The sequence below is a fragment of the Anastrepha obliqua genome, chromosome 3 (assembly GCF_027943255.1).
Source record: "Anastrepha obliqua isolate idAnaObli1 chromosome 3, idAnaObli1_1.0, whole genome shotgun sequence".
NCBI classification, from domain to species: Eukaryota; Metazoa; Arthropoda; class Insecta; order Diptera; family Tephritidae; genus Anastrepha; species Anastrepha obliqua.
This window is the reverse complement of record NC_072894.1, coordinates 19190866-19214407: the sequence shown is the minus strand read 5'-3', so window position 1 is coordinate 19214407 and position 23542 is coordinate 19190866. Positions and strand designations below refer to the sequence as shown.

Here is a 23542-nt window from a genome sequence, read left to right as displayed (position 1 = left end):
TATAGTTTCGGGACTTTTTTCATTGTATGCAATAGAAAGAAACCATCAATAATTAAAACATCAATATGACGTGGAGAATCATGTTCATGTTCATCAGAGCGGCTTTATCCGTTTTACAAATTGCGCCATCTAAGTGGAACATTGACAATGGTACCGACGTAATTGGGTAGGATAAAATCTTAGATATACGGAGTATTATACAGAGTATAAGACAGCTGATGCGCAGAAAAAGATCGCCGTAGACCAATCGCGCTATTTCACTCGCACCAACGTACATATATATTCATCGCGCTCACGCCTGGAGTGGACTTCATTATGTCTGGGAAGATAGGGGAACCATCGAAACTGTCTGGGGATTGTGAAAACATTATTTTTATAGATCTCTGAATAACATATATAAAAATTAGATTTTATACTATGACGAAAGTAGATTTATAAATAATTAGAATGTTAGGGTGTCTGGGGAGGGGTTGTTACCGCCCTAAGTGTCCGCCAATGGACGAGGCAGTTTCTGATATGATTGTAAGTTGAAATGTATAAAAACTAAGCTTTATACTATTACAAATTTGAGACTCAATTTTACTCACCTTTACTACCTGTTACCTGCCAAAGCCACCGCGACCCAGGTTTAATAATCTGGGTTTGCTTATACCTGTATAGGAGACGTATATAGAAAAATTTCCAACTTTTATAATTTAACGAAGGTCTGGGCGTCGCGGGCTCTTAGTCTATTACTCATCTTTCGTTCGACGCACATCACTTCACTGACTTTTCAGGGACTTTTTAAACTTTCTATTGAGCTTAAAAATTAAAAAGATATTCGTTAGATTGTAAATGAATTTATAAAGCAAAAAGGAAAAATAGAAAATTTGAAAGTGCTGGAGGACAGGAAGCGGAAAAGTTGGTAGTTGGTCGGTGCAAGGTCCGTAGAATACGACGGATGGTGAAGGATCTCCCATTCGAGCTCTTGGAGTGCGGCTTTGACGACTTGTGCAACATAGGGCTTGGCGGTACGTGAAGGAGTTTGGTTTGACCATGTCGATCAGGTCTTTTCAGTCGAATAGCCGCATTTACGCAGTGTAGCTGGGCAATGTAGAACTCCTTGTTGATCATGGCATTCTTTTCGAGCATTTCCCAGTGCACCATGCCCTCCCAGTCTTACTAAACACATGCCCTGATCTTCTTTGGATGAAGATCCGGCTTGACTCTCGGCTTTTGCGTATCTCCTGGAGTCACCCACTCCTTTGCTTCATATGGATGTATAGGCACCATTTCTCATCTCTCGTGACGATTCGGTACAAAAAGCGCTTTTTATGACCGCGTGTCGCTCAATGGCGGGCGAGATGCTGAGAAGTATTTTGAAGGCGACTTTCATTGTGTTTTTCGTTGAGCTCGTGAAATGTATTTATGATACTTGCCTTCTCAGTTTTAATCAACATTTTTATTTAAATTTAGGACTAATTGAATTCGTAAATTTTAATTCGTGTTTATTTTTACTTTGCGATCAGCTGTTTTTCTCACTTGCAAGTTCGTACAAGTAAAAATTTATCCAGTAAAAACTTTCAACTTCTCCCAAAGTTAAATGTTATTTTGCTCGCTCACTTTCCCCTTTCCCGTTTTTGGTCTGCCAGTGCTTTTTCTATCCTCGGCAGAATCAGTTTATTGACATTTTTTCACTAACTTTTGAATTGTGCACTCATTCGGACGATAATTTCGCATGAATTTCGTGATATGTTGTTCCTAAGTTTCAAAAATTTAAAGTGCTTTCTATTGTGTAAAATTGTACATTGTACTTGACAAATGTCAAAGATGACATAAAAAAGATACCGCCTAGGAATTATTCACTACTGAGATCTAGGTGCCACTTTTCAAATACCCTTTATAAGTAGAAAAAAAGCAAATCAAAAATATACACTTGTGCTTACACAATTAATTCGTTTTATCTTTCATTCACATTCATTCTTTTTCGTTTATAAGGTTTACCAACAAATTAGCTTGAAAACTATATTATTAGCCCTTTCACGAAGGCTGTCTTGTACATATATACGGCGCATCTGTTGCTCTGTATGTATATTAAACGAGTTAAATTGTGAACAAGAGATAGATTCCGTTAGGGAGTACCACCTGTCGCTCTAACATTAGGATACACTCGTCGTATGTGAACGCTACATTTATCATAACGAATAGTTTTTTTCTGAACAACAGATTGACCCATGATTTCTCTTATGGTTCCTAAGTTCCTCAAAAAGAAGAGCCGAATATGGTCCTTAGGGCTAAGCTCCATAGAAGCGCAATTTATGAAGCATAATTGTTCAAAGGAATGGATCGGGTGATTATACCAACAATAGCCCTAAATATCTGCCACGTATTTTAATGTCCCAATTCAGTTTTTGGGATATAGAGGGCAACTGCTTACTTACCTAACCTTCTATAATGGAATCATGAGCATGACCCAAAAGAATAAAGCGTTAAAAAGATTTCCGAAACTTTCCTAAACATTAAAATTTCGCCCAATTGGGATCGCCCTATTGCACATACACAATTAGCTACGATATGTAAAGTCGTGCCTATACAGTTAATTGACCTAAATGTTCGGCTGCAAATGTGCCAAGTATGTAATTTCCTTGGAAGTTAATTGAACAAATTTTAATAACTAAACATTTAATTTGTAGCTGTGCACGCTATGAACAAATGTAATGGCTTCTTTAGAAAATGAAACTAGACATTTATATGGAAATTACAATCATGAAGTATTCAAAAACGTAGACATTTTGCCGCCATGCCACCTTATTGGCCACAGCCACTCCTATCAATCTAGAACACCTGAGCATATGCCGCTGATCACACATTCTAATTCATTTTAATAAGTGTGGAAGGCAGTGAGTTTGATTCTACTACTGAAACTCGCACATTTGCCTATCAAGAAGAGTCATATCATGTAATTTATCTCTGCTCCCAGTAGCGAGGATATTTGAAATTTGCTACTACCAACCATTACTCCCAATCTAAGCCCAGAAAAGCCTGCGCTCTTAAATAAAAAAATAAAAAAAAAAGAACAGAAAAACAATTTTTTTAGCAGCGCTGCATTTCTGAACAATTTTCGAATACTACAATACTCAATCAAGGCCGTGATAAAATCTTAATTCTAAGAAAACTTAAACATTTGCTATGCTTCCTCCACTTGACCTCCTGTACTTTTTATTTTCCGAAACTCTTTCAGAGAATAGAGAGTTGAGGAAAACCGCTTAGTTACTACAAACCACCTCTTTATAAGCCTCCTTAAGTTAACTTATCTAACACCCAGCCCGCTATGCTATGAAATAAATTTTTTCACATCTTCTCTCTCCCCTTTCAGTTACACGATTCTGGTTACGATCCAGGTAAAGCCCTTCAAGCACTCGTTAAGTGTCCCGTTTCCAAGGGTATCGATAAAAAGTGGGCAGAGGACGAAACAAAGAAATTCATTAAGGGCTTACGGCAATTTGGAAAGAATTTCTTTCGAATACACAAAGATTTACTACCGCACAAAGAGACACCGGAATTGGTGGAATTTTACTATTTGTGGAAGAAGACACCGGGTGCCAATAATAATCGACCTCATCGTCGACGCCGGCAAAGTGCCTTGCGTCGCAATCGTGTCACACGCGCTAGTAATACACCTCCGAAGAAGGAGGATACACCGGAACCACAAACGGCGACGACGGCGTCAGCGGCGGCAGATTCGACTCGCTCGTCGCCCGTTGTCTCCAAGGAGGAGAACAGTTCTCTAACCGAGGACGACATCAGCGAGTGCGACAGCGATTCCAGTCTGACAAACAAAAGGGATGAATCACCATCTAGAATGAGGACACGCAATAAACAGCAACAACAGAATAATAATACGAAGGAACAAACAACACAACAGGTGGCGAATGGTAAACGACCCAAACGTGGTACTGAAACTCCAGATACAGTGTCGGCTGCAGATAGTCCAAAGACACCAACTAAAGGAGCAAACGCAACCGAAAACAATACGACAACGACGGTGGCGGCTAATAAGCGTAAGGCGGGCGGTAAGCAGGATACGCCGAACAAGAAGAAGCGTGCCGATGTGGACGGTAGCGCAGGTTCTGGCAGTGGTGGCGGTAGTGGCGATATCACCGATGATGGCAGCCTTAGTAAGGACAGTGCTAAGCGTAAGCGTCCCGATAGTCCCGCGGAAGAGAGTATGAACTCTGACAGTCGGCCTGATTCGGTGTTGGATGACGCTGAGTCGAATACGACAGATACAGTAGAGCAGTCGTTGAAGGAGGGCAAAGATAGCTCAGGTGGAAAAGAGGATAGTGCTGCGACAGATGGCGATTCGAAGGCGGAAATAATTGAGAAATCCGAAAAGCCTGGTGAAGACACCAAAGAGACTATCAAAAATGATGATGAAGAAACGAATATTCAGGCACCTGTTAGCGGACAAGTAGCTATAGCAACACCAGTAGGCGATTCAGTTGGCGTTGACACAAAAGATCCTGCAACTAATACAAATGATGGAGGCCTGAATGTGGTCAGTGCTCCGCCAACACCAATGAAGGTGCCTACCATAGCAACTGTTGAGGCGCTAAACGCTTCCATTGGACGCGGGGACTTGTCAACTGAACGTAAGGATCCATTAGAGAAAATGGATGTATCTGAAGGTAGTGTTACCGCTGATTTGACCAAGGAGCAGGAGATGATGAAGAAGATCGCTAATATGAAGCAAGAGTCATTGCAGCAGCAATTACCACCGAACAGCTCCAACGCAAATATGCAAGAAAGCGCCGTTTTCATCAAGAAGGAGCCTTTGGATGATTCCTTGGATGCCACCTGCAATCAGAACAGCAACGAGCCGCAAGATCTAAAAGTTAAAGTAGAGATCAAAAATGAGGAATGCAAAAGTGCCGCAGGTATGCCGCCGACTTCAATGGCTGCATCTGTTAATGAAACAACTGCTGGCTCAGATGTCCCACCTCAACCGCCACATATGCATATGCATCTCCCACCAGGGGGCCCACAACCACCACCAGGTTACATTTTGGACGGGCAAATCAAGTATGGGCCACCGCTGCAACAGTCGATGCCCAGTAACGACAACAACGCTCCGCCATCAACGGGCATGCCATTAGGTGGACCGCCACCAACGCACAAATACCCTAGTGATATGGATATGAAGTACAATGAGTCTGCTGCGGCAGCTGGCATCAAATATGAGGGTGGCAAGTTTGCAATGCAAGACATTAAGTACCCTCCACCGCCACTGGAGCACGCCATGAAGTACGGAACAGTACAAGAAATGCAAGCAGCCGCAGCAGCAGCAGCGGCGGCGGCTGCCGCAGGTAAATATGATATGAAATTTGCCATGGAACAGCAGGGCAAGTATCCGGGTGATCTCTCAGCACATCAGCAACCACCAAAAGGTTTCCCTGGTGATCCGATGAAGATGCCTGACATGAAAGTATCAGGAATTTATCCCATGACAAATGCTGAGGGAAAATACACGGGTCCGCCTAACCAACCGAGCGATGTAGGGCTTAAGTATGGTGGCGGTGCACCTCAAGATCCGCAACCACCAACTTCACACGGTGCACCACCTGGTGCAACGCCACCACCCGGTATTGCAATGCCAAAGCCTCATTATCAACACGAAGTGCAACACCCACTGGCTCGTTCTGCTTTCGAGTCAAGTTTAATGCTGAAATATGGCGATCCAATGGCTGTCAAGTATGGCCCCCCACAAGAATTAAAATATCCTCCACCACCACAAGGACCTAATGATGGAGGACCAATGAAACCCTCTCCCTATGCTGAGAATCTCGTCAAAGGCTCGCCATATGGGACACAAGAACCTGGCGGAATGAAATATCCGCCACCGGAGAGCCCAATTGATGCGTCATCTCGTTCGACACCTGGACAAGATAGTCAGGGCAGTAATAGTAGCTCACAACCTTCATCACAACAACAACAATTCCAATCGCCGCATCCATCGCCACATTTACCTTCACCAGCGGGAGGTGGTCTACCACCTGGTATGCACCCACAAAATCTGGTATCGCCACACGGTCCGCCATCTCATGGACAACTAAATTCTGGTCTGCCACCAGGCTCATCTGGACCACCTCAACCCAGTTCTTTACACCATCCACACCTTACACCGCCTCCAAACAACTCACAGCAATTGCAAGGGCATTCACAATCGTCAATTGCCTCATCAATGCCTCCTACTTCAGTTGGGGCACCGCCCCCATTGTCAACAGTGGCTCCATCAGGCTTGCATCCCCAACACATCCCGCCCAGCCATTTGCAACAGTTACATCGCCAGCATCCCGATATGCCAAGTGGCATACATCCGCATGCGCCAATCCCGCTTGCACTGCAAGGCCATGATCCGCGTGGTGGGCCACCGCTTCCTACTCATCAAATACCTCCACAACAACAACAATCCAGTACAGTGCGCACACCATCGCCGGCGCAGCAACCACAGCCTCGTAATTTGCATGAGGAGCGCATTGGGCCCAATAGTGGTCCACCATCTGGACAGTCACGTGAACCCCCTACGTCGCAAGCATCGATGTTGCCACAGCAGTCGCCACATGCGCACCGTAGCTCTCCTCTGTCCGGTATGCCAGGAAACCCACCACCGGGTCTTATTGGTCATCCAATGCCCATACATCCGCATCTGGCACATTTGCCACCTGGTCATCCAGCGCATGCTGCTGTCGCTGGAGTTGGTCATCCCGGACACCCAATTCTGTCGCACACAATGGCTGGTTTGGGTCCAGGAGGTGGACCAATCGCACTTCTGGCAGGACCACCATCGCTGACGGGTATGCCGGAATCGGCGCTCAGCAGACGTACGCCCCCATCACATATTGCACAACCGCATTCCTCGTCTGCACCACCACATTCATCCGTTGCTGTTAGTTTGGCTTCTACCACGACGTCAGCTAGCACTGCGCCAAGCACGAATACTGTGCCATCATCTGCCTTTAGTCGCGCCAGCCCAAGTGTGCAAGGTCCAAACTCCAACATAGGTGGGCCGCAAAGTGTTGGTGGCCCTGGAAGCGGCGGCACACCAGGCTCTTCATCAGCACATCGTTCAGCGTCGCCTGCTTCAAGCGTTGGTAGTTTGAGCCGCCAAAGTCCGCTACATCCGGTGCCGCAAAGCCCACTCAGCCATCATCCATCATCATCGGCACTAACGGCGGCAGCAGTTGCTGTAGCAGAGCGGGATCGTCATGCACTTTTACGTCAACAGTCCCCACACATGACTCCTCCACCCGTATCCAGCGCTTCCACACTGATGGCTAGTCCGTTAAGCAAGATGTACTGTCCACAGCCGAATCAACGTGTGCTGGGAACCTCGCCGCCACCTCATTTACGGCCTGGTGCTTCACCACCTGTCATCCGACATCCACAGATGCCACTGCCATTGCCATTGATTCCACCTGGCGCTGGTATACCACAAATAGGCGTGCATCCCGGCCAGTCGCCATATCCGCATCCGCTCTTACATCCTTCCATGTTCTACTCCCCGCACCATCACAACCCATTCAATTATGGCTATGGTCCTTATGGACCTGGTTTCCCGGCAGCTTACATGAAGCCACCGCAACCAGGAGGGCCGCTCGATCCAGCCTCGGTGTTGGGCGCGCATCATCCAGGTCTGCCAGGTCCTCCACCCACGCGCCCTGACGATCCAGCGATGGCAGCTGCAGCAGCGGCGGCCGCTGAGAAACAAGCCGTGGTTGCACATCAATTAAAACAACAGCAACAACAGCATCAGCAGCATCAACAACAACAAGCGGCAGCACAAGCACAAGCGCAGGCTCAAGCACAAGCACAAGCGCAGGCGCAGGCACAAGCACAGGCGCAGGCGCAAGCACAGGCACAAGCACAAAACAAACCACCAACACCAAAGACGCCCCAGGGAAACAATAGCGGTGGAGGACCGCCGGGAAGTTCGCACTCGACTCCCACAGGCCTGCCACCAGCTGGTTATCCAGGGTCACATTTGGGTGGTTATCCGCCACCACCGCATTCTTCCCCATTCCAGGATGGTCAACAAATGGGTCTTAAGCCAACAACGCACATGGATGCCCTGCGAGCACACGCACATTCAGCCAATTTGGGTGCTCCACATCATCCAACAGAGCCATGTAAGTGTTGGCGCACAATTTATTATAATATTTCATTTTCATTAATTATGTAATTTATCATTCTCGCAGTACCAATTGACATTGAGCCCGATCCGGAGCCGGAAATACCCAGCCCAACGCAGAATATACCGCGTGGTCCTAGTCCCGAAGCCAAACCGGACGACACTGAATGTCATCGCTCGCAGTCGGCCATGTAAATCACGATTATATTATATCTCCATTAAATATAATTCGCTAAAAAATAATTCCTTATATTTGCAGATTTGTGCGCCACATTGACCGCGGTGATTATAATTCCTGCACGCGAACGGATTTGATTTTCAAACCAGTGGCCGACTCCAAATTGGCGAGAAAGCGAGAAGAGCGCGATAGAAAGCTTGCCGAAAAGGAACGTGAGCGTCGTCAAGTAAGAGTTAGAATAGCAAAATAAATGTGCATTATGAATGCCTATTTACATTGTCATATTTTGCAGCAACAACAGCAACAGCAACAACAGCAGCAGCAACAAGCCGCGGCTGCGCAACAGGCCGCTCAACAGGCCAAACTAAAGGCCGAATTGAAGCCGCCATATGCAGACACGCCAGCGCTGCGTCAATTATCGGAATATGCAAGGCCGCATGTAGCGTTCAGGTGGGTGTGAGTAAATACAATATTGATTATGTGAATGTTCAGGGCACCAAATAAAGTGACTTCACTTTAAGTTTTATCAAACAAAACACATCAGATTGGAAAATGATAAAAACGAATGCAAAATTATTTACATGGATTTTTTGTTTGTTTGAGAAATACTTTTTGCAAAAACACATGCTACTTTGGCCTTTCTTATCACTATCAAATAAAGCTCATACATAAAATGTCATATTTAACTTTATTATTATTTTAATTCTTTCAATCATTTGTTGTATATTTTATTTTCCACATTTTCATATATACTTAGTTTGAGTATAGATCGAATGCATATGACTGTGTCTATTTTACGATGCCATGAAATAATTGAAAATTTATGCGTGTGTATTTTTTTGATTATTTCAGCCCTGTTGAACAGATGGTACCATATCATCACCCAATGGGGCCAATATATAGTAGAGAGAGGTACAGTTGCCTAAAAACATTGATAATTTACTAAAACGAAAACTATAATCTAAATCGAGTAATTTCAAATAACTGCTTAAACATCTGCCTTACGTCATACCTCACACTTGATCATCTATTATATTATACTTTATGTAGAAATTTTATGTTAAAAAATCAATGACAACAAATTGTACATGCCATCAAAAAGCTACTTTGACGAGGCTGAAGTCGAGCTGTATTTTGTAAATTATTACTCTTTGATTTCTAAATTTTCCGCCATACTTGACTCTGTAAATACAGTAAATTGCGCTAGCATGTATGATTTTAAGATTTTATTATTTAATATACACATTTTTGTAATATTTTCCCTTCCTTTCTTGCTTGTCTTTGCGTGCCCATTTTATTTATTTTCCATCGCATGCAATTCTACAATACATCTGCTAAAACTTTCGCCAATGTCTTGTTTGTTTTTTATTCTTCGCCCATCTTGTCATCCATTTTTCATCTTCCATTGTGCCAAGAATTCCGTCATCTGATATTTCCACCGCAAAAATTCAATTTTTTGTTTTTTGATATCCTTTTATGCTACTCGATTTTGAGCTTACCGCTTACTGAAGATGACTAATTGTATTTTCATTTTATAGGGAACTGGAGGAAATAAAGAACGCACAAGTTGCAGCCGCCAGTCAGTCGCGTCTGGACCCGCATTGGATGGAGTATTACAGGCGGTAAGTTTTAGTTTTATTATTTTATTCAAGAAAATGATTGATGATCGTTTTCACGATGATATTACAAGAAGGTATATTTCTACCCGTTAGGTGGCGCTGTGGCCAAAGTATTTTAGCTTCATTAGAAGCTTAGTGGAAATATTCGGTTAATAAAACTCGCAAAACTCAAACCTTTATTTTTAATGTGTAAATTCAATTACAATTTTAAATTCTCTTACCCAAGCCAACGTGTCGCGGGGAAAAATATGAGTAATCAGCTGATTCAGTTCAGAGGGTGGTATTTTTTAGAACTTTCAACTATGTGGCGGCACAGGGCCCATACTATTCCGAAAATTCGTTTTATGGTCCGATTTGGGTCATATTTAAAATATGCATTAGCTAATTATGAAAATTTGAGTTCATAATAAATGGAAACTTGTGCCTGTGATTGTAGAATAATAAATATTATTATTATAAGTTATACCCTTTTACCTTTGCGAGGGTTGCTATTTATATTTCTGTCCTAAGAGAAAAATGATAATTTTTGTTTAAAAACAGTTTTATTGTGTTTCAAAATATTGTCGATGAGGATTATTGAATTGAATCCATTTACGGAGCACTTTGTTCAGAAACGTTTCTTTCAAGTAGTTTTTTTTAATTGTGAACAGCGGCAACGACTCAAATTTATTTTACCAATTTTTTAAGGTGCGAAATTAATTATTTAATAATTAATTTTTTTGCCGAGATAAATTTTCGAGAGAGATAGAGAGAGAGGGAGAGAAATAGAGATAGAGGGAGAGAGATAGAGAGAGAGATAGAGAAAGAGGGAGATAGAGAGAGGGAGATAGAGAGGGAGATAGAGAGAGAGAGATAGAGAGAGAGGGAGATAGAGAGGGGGAGATAGAGAGAGAGATAGAGAGAGGGAGATAGAAAGAGAGAGAGGGGATAGAGAGAGGGGGAGAGATAGAGAGAGAGGGAGATAGAGAGAGGGAGAGAGAGATAGAGAGAGGGAGAGAGAGATAGAGAGATAGATAGATAGATAGAGAGAGAGATAGATATATAGAGATGATATATGGCTCATACATTAAAACATTCTGAGTGCGTTTTTGGAAAAATATGCCAAACTTTCAATGGAAACGTCAGATGACGCCTGACAATTCTAGAAGTGCCCAAGGCCAGAAATTAAGTAGAAATTCTCGTAAAACCAGAGAAAAATAAACGTAATCAGGGAAAGAGAGAGAGATAGATAAAGGGAAATAGAGATATAGATAGAGAGAAAGATAGATAGATAGAGAGGTAGATAGAGGGAAATAGAGAGAGAGAGAGAGAGAGAGATGGAGAGAGATAGATAGAGAGAGTGAGATAGAGGGAAATAGAGAGAGAGAGAGAGAGAGGGAGAAAAAGAGAGACAACTCTTATTATATTAGTAAGCCGGGATTAAGAGGTGCATAAGAACGACCCGGATTTATATCCGACTAAGGACTGTGACTTCAGCAACATTCTCCTTATATGCATGGGGAATATTTATGTTGCTACAATAACAACAACAACAACTTGCGCATAAGAAACTTCAAATTTCGTGGGAAATTATGTGCAATTTTCTTTGTACAAAAAGTTTGTTAGCTGCGGCTGTGTTATGCTAAATGAAAAACACTTTGCCTGTAGACACCCATTTCTATATAAAACTACCATTAATCCCTTACAGCAGCAAACTATTTCAATTAATCAAAACTTCTATTGTTTTTCGCTTTTTCGTAGCGGTATGCACCCATCACAATTTCCATTGTACGCTAATCCCGCTGCTATCTCACAAATGGAGCGTGAACGTTTGGGTATTCCGCCGCCGCATCATGTCGGCTTAGATCCCGGCGAGCACATGGTAAATATCAAAAGTAAACTATTAAACAACAACAAAAGTAAAAAAGAAAATGCATCAACAACAAATATTTATATGAAATTCATCGTTATCATCATTGCATTATTGTTACCTCAAAATTACTTGATATCAAACATTTTTATCACATCATATTCTTCGATATCGAATCATACTATCACATATCGTATCGTATATCGTACCAAAACCAATTTAAAACATATCAAATCGAACTTTCAATCGTATTTGGAAGAAAATTTCAAAATTTGCGAATTAACCAGAACAAAAAGGAAAGGAAAAATAAAAATTAAATAAAAAAAATCAATCAAAAGTGTGTGTGTGCGTGTGTTTGGCTGAGCTCGTGCATTCATTTCTAACAATCACTCAATTTACTTCATTAAAATTTGTATTTGTAAATTAAATTTTAGCTTAACAATTGGCTATATACGCATTGAGTGTCTTCTCATTTTATTGCAGTTGTATAAGGAAATAAATTAAACCAAAACTAAATTTTAGCTTAAAAATCGCAAAAGCTACTTTGCTCAACTTGTCATTTTTTTCATTAATGCTATTGTCTGCTTGCCAGTTTGTATGAATTATTTTGTGTCTCGCCGTGTTTCACAATTCATCTGAGTGTTTCTGCCATACAATTCGAAGGCATTTATGTGTTGTCTTGTAATACATTTTTATTTCATATTAATCATTGTAAATTCATTTGGACTCTTAACTCTTAAGCATTTATAAAGAAATTGGCTTTTGCACCACTTTGCCCGCCATTTGTCTTCTAATTAACAACTAATCAAATAACTTAACATTTAAAATGCATCCAGTATTCATTTTCAAAAAATCATAATTAAAATTATTAAAAATAATTTTTTTTGAGTCTTGAAAAAGTAACGCAACAAAAACAAAACAAACAAACAAATCCCGCCTAAAAAAATAAATGATTGCAAATACACACTCAAAACAATTCGCTACGTTTTTGAAAATTTAAAATTTCAGATACGATTGACGAGAGAATATCATGCACACTCTCATACTCATTTACATTTGCCTTTGCCTTCACAGCCGCAACCACCGGAGGCCGGATTTCAACTGCCACGTGAGTTTGTATATAAAATACGTGCCAGCGATTCATATCGCATTGGCCATTTGACTATGTTTTCTCACAAACATTTTCCAATTTCTTTACTTGCATATCTTACGCAACTCCAGCGAATGTTGGCCAATATCCACGCCCAAGTATGCTTATGCCTAGAGAGCCGGACGTTCTGCTGCGCATGTCCTACGCCGACCAGCTTCAGGTTTTCCCCTCATTTTTTAATAAATATCATTTTTAATTACACATATTTACAGTATTTACAGGCAGCTGAATTCCAGCGACAGTCACTGCACGAACAGTACTTCAGGTAAGTTAACGATTTCTGTTAGTAAATATTCCCTTCGAACAAAGACATTACAGTGTGTTTCAAAATAATATAGGTACGTTTTAAAATGACAAACACCACTTCCATGCAGAGACATTTTTTTACAGAATTTTTAATTTAAATGAAATCTAGAATCAAATTTAACGACTGCACGACATGTGCTTTTTATGGCAGAAAGTTCTCAAAAACAAAAAAAAAAAAAACAAAAAAAAAACAAAAAAATAAAAAAAAAATAAAAAAAAAAATAAAAATCAGTGCAATTTTTGAACGGCTACAAGTTAACACTTTATTCTATGAAACTGCATACCGAGAAGTTTTCTAAATGTTCCGATTACAAAGTTGAAAACTTTGCTGATAATTTAATGAAATTTTCAAAATGTTTGTGAATTACTAAGAAGTTTTCTTACGATAAAAAAAAATAAGTTTAAAATTTCGATGAGAGCTTTTTTTCACCTTGGTAATCGTGAAGTAGTCTGATGCCAGCTCTACTGGACATTTTGCTAGGCGCATCATCAAAGGCTTTGTTTTTCTTAGGTTCCTTAACATATACTCCTTACTCCTCTCTGACCTCCAACTGTTGATCCTTTATGGCCGTAGAATCTGTTTTGCCTCATTGCTGTGGTTGCTGATCCCCCTCTCGCTATCAGCTCGGTGAAACTCCGTTGGCTACAATTCCGCAATGCCGAATACCCCGCACATCATGGCAGCCTACTAAACCCTGTCAGTTCAATGTAGATTACTGGTTGCCTTCATATAACTCATCTAATGGTAACCCCAGTGAACTTGCTGTTTCAACAAATTGGGCACAGAGAGAGAGGGTTGTTAGATGAGTGGGCTTTATGGGCATGTGAAAAGGTGGTTAGTATCGTGCGGGGTGCTTTCACATGCTGGACATACGTTTGGTATGTCGGGGCCAATTCTGCATAGGTAGGAATTTAACCTGCTACATTATCAAGAGCGTAATTGTGCCAAAGATACGCGGGCCCCTCGGTGTAGTTCAAGCTCTTCATCTGCAATAGGTGGTGGGTGGACTCCGATTACGGCATTCAGGGGCCGGAATGTCGTTAATTGTCTGCCTAAACACTTTCCGGCCCAGTAGTCGTCGTTTTGTTTTGTCCTGGATCTCGTCGGAGTAATTGAAGAGGTGCCTCCTGACGTACCTGGAGGGCGGCTCAGGTTAAAGCGGGTGTCTGCATAGGTGAGACTTGTGGTAGCACCCTATCAGAAACTGTTTTCGGAGCAGTTTGTTGTTCTCCTTCATAGGGATCATTTATGCCTCGTTGTTGTTGTTGTTGTAGCAGCATAAACATTCTCCATATTTACATACGGGGAATGCTGCTGGAGTGACAGTCCTTGGCCGGATATAAATCCGGGTCGTTTCGGTAACGTAGAACCGACTGTTGTGGAAACGATGCCTCGTTATGAAGGTGTTGTAGAGGGAACATCTAAAGGCATCCCGTCGCTACCCGAATAGCAGTGTTTTGGCATGTCTAAAGCTTTCTCCACTGCGTATCACTAGTAACAGGCGACCAAACAGTACTGCCGGCTAGTGATATGTTGCCGTTTTGAACTTGTTTACAGTCGGTAGAACTAACAACAAAAAACTGACTCAATTCGTACTTACGCTCTCGTGAAAGGACTGCTGAACTATCATAGGTATGTTAACAGGTCATAATCTATTGGCTGCACATGCGAACAAGATAGAGATTGCTAACACGGGCAAATGCAGGAAATGCAGAGAGGTTGTTGAGGAAACTTTAGAACACTTTCTGTGCGTTTGTCCGGCATTATTAAAAACGCGTCTAAAATGCCTGGGAGCCCCATTGTTTGACGGTCTGGAGGACGTCTCAAAAGCGGATTTCCCAGCGCTGCTGAGATTCGCCAAAAGCGCTGACATCCTAAATGATATCTACTTTCGGTATTCTTAGAGGTCGGCCTCCATCTGGTATCGCTAGGGACCAACAGGTCTATGCGTGACTTATTGCCAACCAGGCTAACCTAACCTAACCTTACAGTCGGTATTGGTGTGTCGTCGACTTTGACCTTAAGAAAAAGCGAAAAAGACAGGTAAGATAGTCTTTTACTTCGGTGCACAGGCCATCAATGGCATTGCCCGACATCATTATCGTGCAATTGCCAGCGTAGGAAACCCGGGAGATAGGTAGGTTCTTATTGGCCGCTTGTCTAATGACAACAATAAATACGTCCTGTAAAATTTTTCTCAAGATTTGTGCATTCAAAATAGCTGAAGTTTTATTGACATATCTGAAATCACAGTTTAACTCGCACCAACAGACTAAAACTCCCATTAGCTGATAAGCCACATTAGTGTCGATGCATATTAATTCCTTTACGAAAGACTGACATTTTGGTGTCTTTCTGATGAATTTGAGACTTGAACAGACATTTAAATTTATTATAGTATTTGCATATCGAAATAAATGTTTAATGCTCGGTAATAATTTTGAAACACACTGTACTTATACTGCAATATATCGTACACAATAAATATATACAGTCCAATCGTGATAGTCCGACACATACGGGACCGACTCGTTGTCGGATTATCAAATATTCCGGACTACCGAAGGTTCCATTTAATGACACGAAAAGACAGAAAAAAATCACATCAACACCGTCAGAAATCGCGAGAGAACTGGCGTCGTTCAAATTTAATGACAAATACGTTGTGACCGGGAAACAAAACACAATCTCCCTCTGCTGCTCTGCTACGACTGATCAAAATAAAATAATGCCAATTGCATCCATAGACGTTATGAGGTTGTCGAATTACCGAACGTGTCGGATTAAGAAATGTCGGACTATCACGATTGTACTGTATATATACAGGGTTGGCCATATTAAACTGACCCATTGAGTAACCCTATAACTTTTTACTGTAATTTGAAATCTAAGGTTTACGTCAACAAGCCAAAGACACTAGGCGCACTTAAGGCCAATATCCGACGGGAAATAGCCGCCATATCGGCCGAGACGCTGGCCAAAACTATGGAAAACGCCGAAAAACGGGCACATTACGCTATACGAGCTAAGGGCGACCACTTACGCGATATCATATTCAAAAAGTGATGTAAACGAATCTCCTTGAACTAAATTAAATGTTTTTCACAATGAAACATAAAAAAATGTTTCTTTTTCCATATTTTTTTAATAATCACATGGGTCAGTTTAATATGGCCAACCCTGTATATATGAGTGTTCTGTGATGCAAGGCCTTGATTTTGGTGAACTGACGAAAATTTCTGCCTCATCGCATTGCAGACGGTAGATCTTAAGGGCATACCTCCTCTATATATAAATGCATATGCACATAGTAATTTATATTTGAAGTATCAACAGTGAAGCAAATGCTTGAAATTTTGCTTGCTTGTGTACTATATCGAGTTGTCAACAATTATTTGACAAACATACAACATTTGTAATTGCCGCTCATCTTAAGTGTATTTGTATGACTACTACTTGTTATTCGAAAAAAAGAAGCTAATCCAATATTTGTAAAATTGTCATCTAGTTGATTACTTTGTATGCATTTTATCAATTTGTCAATTTTGAATTTGTTTTGTTTCGCTTTGTGTATTTTTTAACAGACAAAGGCCCAGGTAAATAGACCACTATGGTAGAACGTTCTATAGCATGCGTTAACTTTTATGAAAGATGAATGAAGAAACCGACGAAGATGAATGAAGAAGTAGTGTCTCGCCACAGTGTTTCGCTTGGATAACTTAACGTTAAACGTTAGTGTTTGTATAAATAATGCGTACCGCGTGCGGTCGATCGTTCTACCAGCAACTACCAACTACTACAGTAACAACAACAGCAGCGTCTACCATCATCACCATTGACACAAACAAGCCAGATTACGCATCAATCCACTCTGCTCCGCTTCACTCCATTCGACTTCACTTTACTCCACTCCACTCGTATCAACTCCACACCATAAGTAAAAGTTAAGCCTCATTAACTCTTTGAAATGTACCAGCATTTGTTCCGTCTATTTCTTCACTAATTGTTTGTTCGATTTTGGACAATGTTGCGGTCAATGTGTGAAGTACATTTCATTTGTGTGTAATGCTTAATTTTGTGCAAATAATTGTTGCAATCGTTGACAATTTCCCCGCGACTGTGAAAAGTTAGTATACTTCTACTTGATATTAAATTACCTTGTATTACTAATTAAATTTAGCTTTGTAAATAAATTTATCCATTTGCGCGTATTGTGTGCGCTTTTGTGCGAATATACCGTTGCATTGAAAGTGTTGAGCGGCGTGCAAATTGTTGCAGCATAACTGTGTAAACAATGTACATGTGCATATTGGCTTATTTTGATATAAATATTATATAATATATCTACATATATAAATATACATATTTTTCAATTACTCTCTAAATTATAATGAGCTACGTTACGTTTAAAGAAAAAAAATCATAATTTTAGTTTGCATTCTTATCTGTGCATGGGTATAACATACATTGTTTTGTATCACAAATTCATTTATGTTTTTACAATTTTAAATTCTATGCAAATATCATAGTTAACATATCAAGTTTGGAGAATACATGAAAATAAATTGAAATTTTAATTAGAATGTCTTGATATGAGACTTTTTTATTCTACAAAAATTATCTACAAGATGTCGCTATTCATGCTATTCCAAAATGCTATTGGACAATGTTCCTAATACTACTTCCAAAACGTAAGAGAAAATTTCGAATTTGGTTCATTTGAAGTCAGGGATGGCTATTATTGCAGGTTAAAAAAAGTTCAAAAGGTCTTTTCATTGAAAATCTAAATTACATTTAATTTCTTGTCAAAAGTAATTATTAAAATCAAAATTTAGTTTAGTTGGAAATGTAAGTTTTTAGCGGCTAAAAAATTGCGCTGATTTTTAATAATTATTTTTGTGGTGACAACACTTGTTCCTTTTTGCATATAAATAAAGTGAAATGTATAGAAACGGAACTTGATATACATTTTTTTGCAGTCTTATGCCATATAAATTCTTTTTTATATATAAATTCCTTTTTTATATGGAATGAAGAGCAAAACGCCGTCAGCAAAACAAAAAAAAAAAGGATTAAAAATCAGTATAATTTTTTAGCAACTTAAAACTTGCACTTAATATATTTTAATAAAGTTTTATGAGTTACGTTACTGTATATCCATAAATTTCCAAAACTTCGTATTAAAAAGCTTTAAAATTGTTAAATTTTTCTAAATTGTGTATAAAGTAAAAGGTTTATTTATATTTATTTATTTATATTTAAAGAATGAGCAATACAAAAAATAAAATAATTGTATTTTATGTATTAAAAAAATGAAACAAATACAAACAAAATAAATATTGAAAAAAAAAAATTAAGTAAATACAAAAAAATAAATAGATACAAACAAAAAAATACAAAAAAAACATAAATTAAATAAATATAAAAAATTAAATACATAAGTAATTACAAAAAAAAAAAAAAAAAAAAAATACAAACAAGAAAAATTAAATCAATACAAAAAAAATTTAATTAAGCAAAAAATAAAAAGGAAAAGGAAAAGAAACAAATACAAACAAAATAAATATTGAAAAAAAATTAAGTAAATACAAAAAAATAAATAGATACAAACAAAAAAATACAAAAAAAAAAACATAAATTAAATAAATATAAAAAATTAAATACATAAGTACAAAAAAAAAAAAAAAAATACAAACAAGAAAAATTAAATCAATACAAAAAAATTTAATTAAGCAAAAAATAAACAGGAAAAGGAAAAGAAAATACAAAAAAAAAATATTTGTTAAAAAAAAAACAAATTAAATTAAAGTATTAAATAAAAAAATGAACAAAATAAAAAAACATAAAAAAAACAAAAAAACTATAAATAAAAACATAAATAAAAAAAAATATTCTTGTTCTCAATAACCAAAAATAAAAATAAACAACAAAAAACAACAGTAAAAAAAACAAAGAGAAAACAAATAAAATAAGGCAATTAAATAAGAAAAATAAATTTAAAAAATAAAAACAAAAAATTAAGTATGAAAAATAAATAACTAAACAAAAAACGTATGAAAAAAATGAAGTAAAAAAACTAATAAAATAAAAAAATTTAAATATGGTAAAAAATTAATAAAATAAAAAAAAATTGAATAAAAAGCAATAAATAAATAAAATAAATATTATAAAAATCTTCTTCCTCGTCCTCGCCATGGTCCATTAGTTGGGGTCGGCCATCCTCGTACGCAGCCTTCAAAATAAAATATACGGTAAAAAATAAATAAATTAAAAAAATAAAGAAAAACTATAAAAATAAAAAAAATAAATAAATAATGTAAAAATAAAAAATAAATAAATATAAAAAAAAAAACAAATAAAAATTAAAAATACAGTAAAAAATAGAAATTAGGAAATAAATTAAAAAATTGTAAATAAATAAAAAAATAAGGTTAAAAAAAATGTAAAAATCAAGAAAAAAGCGAAATAAAGGACAAAGTTTTTTGAACTGTAAAAACAGTGTAAATATTTAAACAAAAATTATCATGCACCTTGTTATGCTCATCTGTGTATGTCCCAGCTCAAAATATCGCAGTAAACAAGAGATATGTACAATTAGATGATTCATAAGGTTAACATCTTGTAATGCTGTATAAAAAAATCATACATTTTAAAAAATTTAAGTTTTCTCGTTGCCATTAACGCTGAAAATATTTCTAACCCTTATAATAAGTTCACCTATAAGTAGATTATCTACTTTATCGTGCCTAATTCCCAATCCATAATTAAAAAGCGCGGTTACCCTTACAAAATATTTCTCAGAAATCCAAGATTATATAATAATCTCATACAGGGTGAACGATATGAAGTGTTACCAACTTCACACTGCTTTTATCTGTAAAACAGCTCATGACATCAACGTCAAAATTGTTCTAATGACAGTTCAATATATTGATTATAAGCCATCAACAGCATTTGCGTCTCAGTTTTGTTGAATTTTTTTTTCCGTGATAGAATTCAAGCGTAATAGTGTATTGCGTTATATTTGGCTGGAAAACCGCAACCAGCCATTGTTCGTGAGCTCAGTCACCTCAAAGTGAATAACATGTTTGTGTATCGCACTATAAAACGTTACAATGATACTGGTAGCATTGCAAAACGCTATGGAGGTGGACCAAAAAAACCGCAACAATGCCAGAAATGGTTCGGAAAATGAAGGCTCGACTTGAACGAAATCCACGTCGAAGTGGAAGAAAAATGGCCAAAGAACTGAAAATATCGCAAGACAGCATTCGACGCATATTGAAAACTGAGCTCAAGGCCAAGGCTTGCAAGTTCCAAAAAACACGCGATCTTTCACCCCAGCAAAAAAAAGTTCGGTGCGCTTGCACGAACGGGGTGAATTTCCTAACATTGTGTTTTCTGATGAAAAAAATTTCCCAATTGAGCAGTTCATAAACAGTCAAAACGATCGTGTTTACTTGACCCAAAGCTCATACGAGAATTTGAGCCTACGTATGGCCACTCGAAGCAATTTCCCATCGCAAGTAATGGTTTGGGCCGCAGTGACCGCTGATGGACGCTCTCCAATCGTTTTTATCGAGCCTGGTGTCAAAGTGAATGCGACTTATGTATTATCGGGAAAATGTTTTAGAAGCTGCTTTAGAGCCGTGAACACGCAAACATTTCGGTCGTATACCATGGACGTTCCAACAGGACTCGGCACCGTCTCATAAAGCTCGTGTGAACCCAGAGTGATTAAAAAATCATTTTCCACACTTCATTTCGTCCACACAATGTACTATTCCATCTGGTCCATTTTGGAGAGCAAAGTGAGGACTAAAAAATATGCAAGTATGGCATCGCTGAAAAACGCGATTATACGAGAATGGGCCAAAATACCTCAAGATCACATTCGTGTAGCATGTAACTCATTTTTTGACCGTTTGAAGGCTATAGTCAAAATATGTTAAAATTGTAATCATTTTTGAACAATTTTGCCTTTGAAATCATTAAAAACTAATTTCACACAAAAAAGTTATGGTTTTTGAGTAGGTAACACTTTATATCGTTCACCTTGTATATTTATATGTAATCTGGATTTCGGGAGAGAAATTCTCTCGCTCGCTTTTTAATTACGGTTTGGGAGTGAAGCTCGAAAAAGTAGATAATATATAAGTAGTTATATGTGAACCTATTATAATATTTTTAATACCTTTAAATTTTTAATATTAAATTTTTAATACCTATGCACAGTTTAAGTTACTAATATTTTTCTTCCGAAATGAAATCCAATTCTACTAATATTTTTCATCATCTTATCGGCTTCCCTACAGAAATCAGCTGCGTTAGCTCTCATCTGGCATGAGCACAAATATGACGCTGAAAGAGAAATAAATTATTGTGCACGTAATCAGATGGACGACAGCAAATTCAACAAACCAACCACAAAAAGATTTGAATAAAGAGCAAAAAGGCAGGTGAATAAAATGGATATGCCTCTATTCATACTTAGCATAAGTGGATATGGGGGAATCTTGGTGTAAAATCACAAATGTACATACCTACATACACACACAAGGGCGCTTTCGTGCTTATGCGACAACAAACACAAAAAGAAAATATCACAATCGGAGCCTAATTCTGAGCATTTTGCAATACATAGGGAGATTACAAAACAAAAAAAAAAAACAAAAAAAAAAACAAATAGTTCAAGAACATAGAAATTAGTGAAAAAAGCTTTTAGCAGATATTCATATGTATGTATATTTTGTAAGTTACTTCATGTAAATTTATACATTTTTGTACGATAGATATTTTTTGTAAATGAGTTTTTTGAACGCAAAGGTTTTCACAGACAAAAAAAAAACAAAAACTAAAACGAAAATATTGTATACACACACACATATGTACATTAGCGACGACGGTTGGCAAGTGATTACTGCGAAAAAAAAGCAACATGCACACACACACGCGCTCAAAACAATAACAATAAAGTCAACTGTATGATTTTGCCATTAATGCTTACCAAGCGCAAGCGCCATAGCAGTTATTTATGTATTTGCATGTGTAACTACTAGTAGCTATGTTTAAAAAAATACGCTTACAATAGGTTTTTGACATTAGTTGCACTTAAATGACAACATACAAATACACTAACATATATAACGGAAGAGTGTAGCCAAGAAGTTTCACTAAATGTATGGATGGTACAAATGAACTGTATATGGAATTTACTTTTCCTCAAGGCAAGCGCTTGTTCACTACACACATACATATACATACATATTAGTACATTATACATAGTAAGTATATGTAAGTAAAATATTGATAATTGAGATGATGTATCGGAAATAGGCATGATAGGAAAATTTCTAACGGTACTTTTGATAATTCGTTTTATTTGTAGTTGCGCAAAATTGCCAAATAGGCAAATTATGGAATTGTGGAATTGTGTGGCATATTGAAACACACACACATATAAATACATACATATTATTGTGCTGTATACGCACACATACACACACACACAAATATGTAAATAGATATGAACTTATCAAACATTTTAGCAATGAAGAAATACGAGAAGCGTAGTAGTTTGCTAATTTTAATAGTATTTTAATAGATTTAAATCTATTTTTCGTTCGTGTGCTTTCACGTTGTATTAAAATCTATTTATTTATCGCTGCTGAGTATTATTTGTACATTTATTGCAACATAATTTTGTATGTTCTTTGTTTGATAAGAGTTTTTTTTGTTGTTTAGAGAGAAGATTGAACAAAATAAGCATAAAGTTTAAGAAAAGGAAGGAAATACCATAATTGAAATTCAAAAAATTTTTGAAATTAGCCTAATGCTAGAATTTTAAGCAGAAGTTTAATATATAATTTAAAGGAAATATATTAAAAGCAGAAAACAAAACGCGAGTAGACACATTGCAATTTGCTATTTGTTTGCTACTATTGGCTCTAAAAGTATGTATTAATTCAAGCAGTCGAAGAATTGTAAATGGTTAGCCCAAGTAAAAATATATGTAAATCAAAACGCAAATACGCTGCAAGTGTTGATATCTGTGGATTTTTAACAAAGCAAAAACAAAAAAAAATTAAGTTGGCTTAGCAATTTTTACCTGTCAAGCATTAAATTGTTGAGTTTTACTGCAATATTCTAATTATTTATAATTCACAACGTTAGCTTAAGAGTTTACCGTGGAAACGTGGAAATAAATATATTTTTTTTTTACCTAAAGACCAGCATTTTTAACTTTACAGCAAAAACTGCGAAATTGACTTA

General features: G+C 37.9%; 1 protein-coding gene across 6 annotated transcripts in view; it reads left to right on the top strand.

Annotated features, from left to right (window-relative positions):
* The window catches only part of LOC129242668 (arginine-glutamic acid dipeptide repeats protein), a 75205-nt gene extending 53249 nt beyond the window's left edge, over positions 1-21956 (top strand). For 2 of the 6 annotated variants that reach the window (XM_054879449.1, XM_054879447.1), the window contains exons 5-16: positions 3356-8165; positions 8235-8358; positions 8427-8571; positions 8638-8795; positions 9198-9257; positions 9884-9967; positions 11705-11825; positions 12822-12921; positions 13035-13123; positions 13176-13228; positions 16855-17396; positions 21586-21956. In XM_054879449.1, coding sequence (XP_054735424.1) covers positions 3356-8165; positions 8235-8358; positions 8427-8571; positions 8638-8795; positions 9198-9257; positions 9884-9967; positions 11705-11825; positions 12822-12921; positions 13035-13123; positions 13176-13228; positions 16855-16870 — 5760 coding nt within the window. In that variant the 3' untranslated portion in view covers positions 16871-17396; positions 21586-21956. The remainder of the gene's footprint in view (positions 1-3355; positions 8166-8234; positions 8359-8426; positions 8572-8637; positions 8796-9197; positions 9258-9883; positions 9968-11704; positions 11826-12821; positions 12922-13034; positions 13124-13175; positions 13229-16854; positions 17397-21585) is intronic. The other 4 variants (XM_054879453.1, XM_054879450.1, XM_054879451.1 and 1 more) reach the window with 3 other exon arrangements.
* Positions 21957-23542: the final 1586 nt, after the last annotated feature.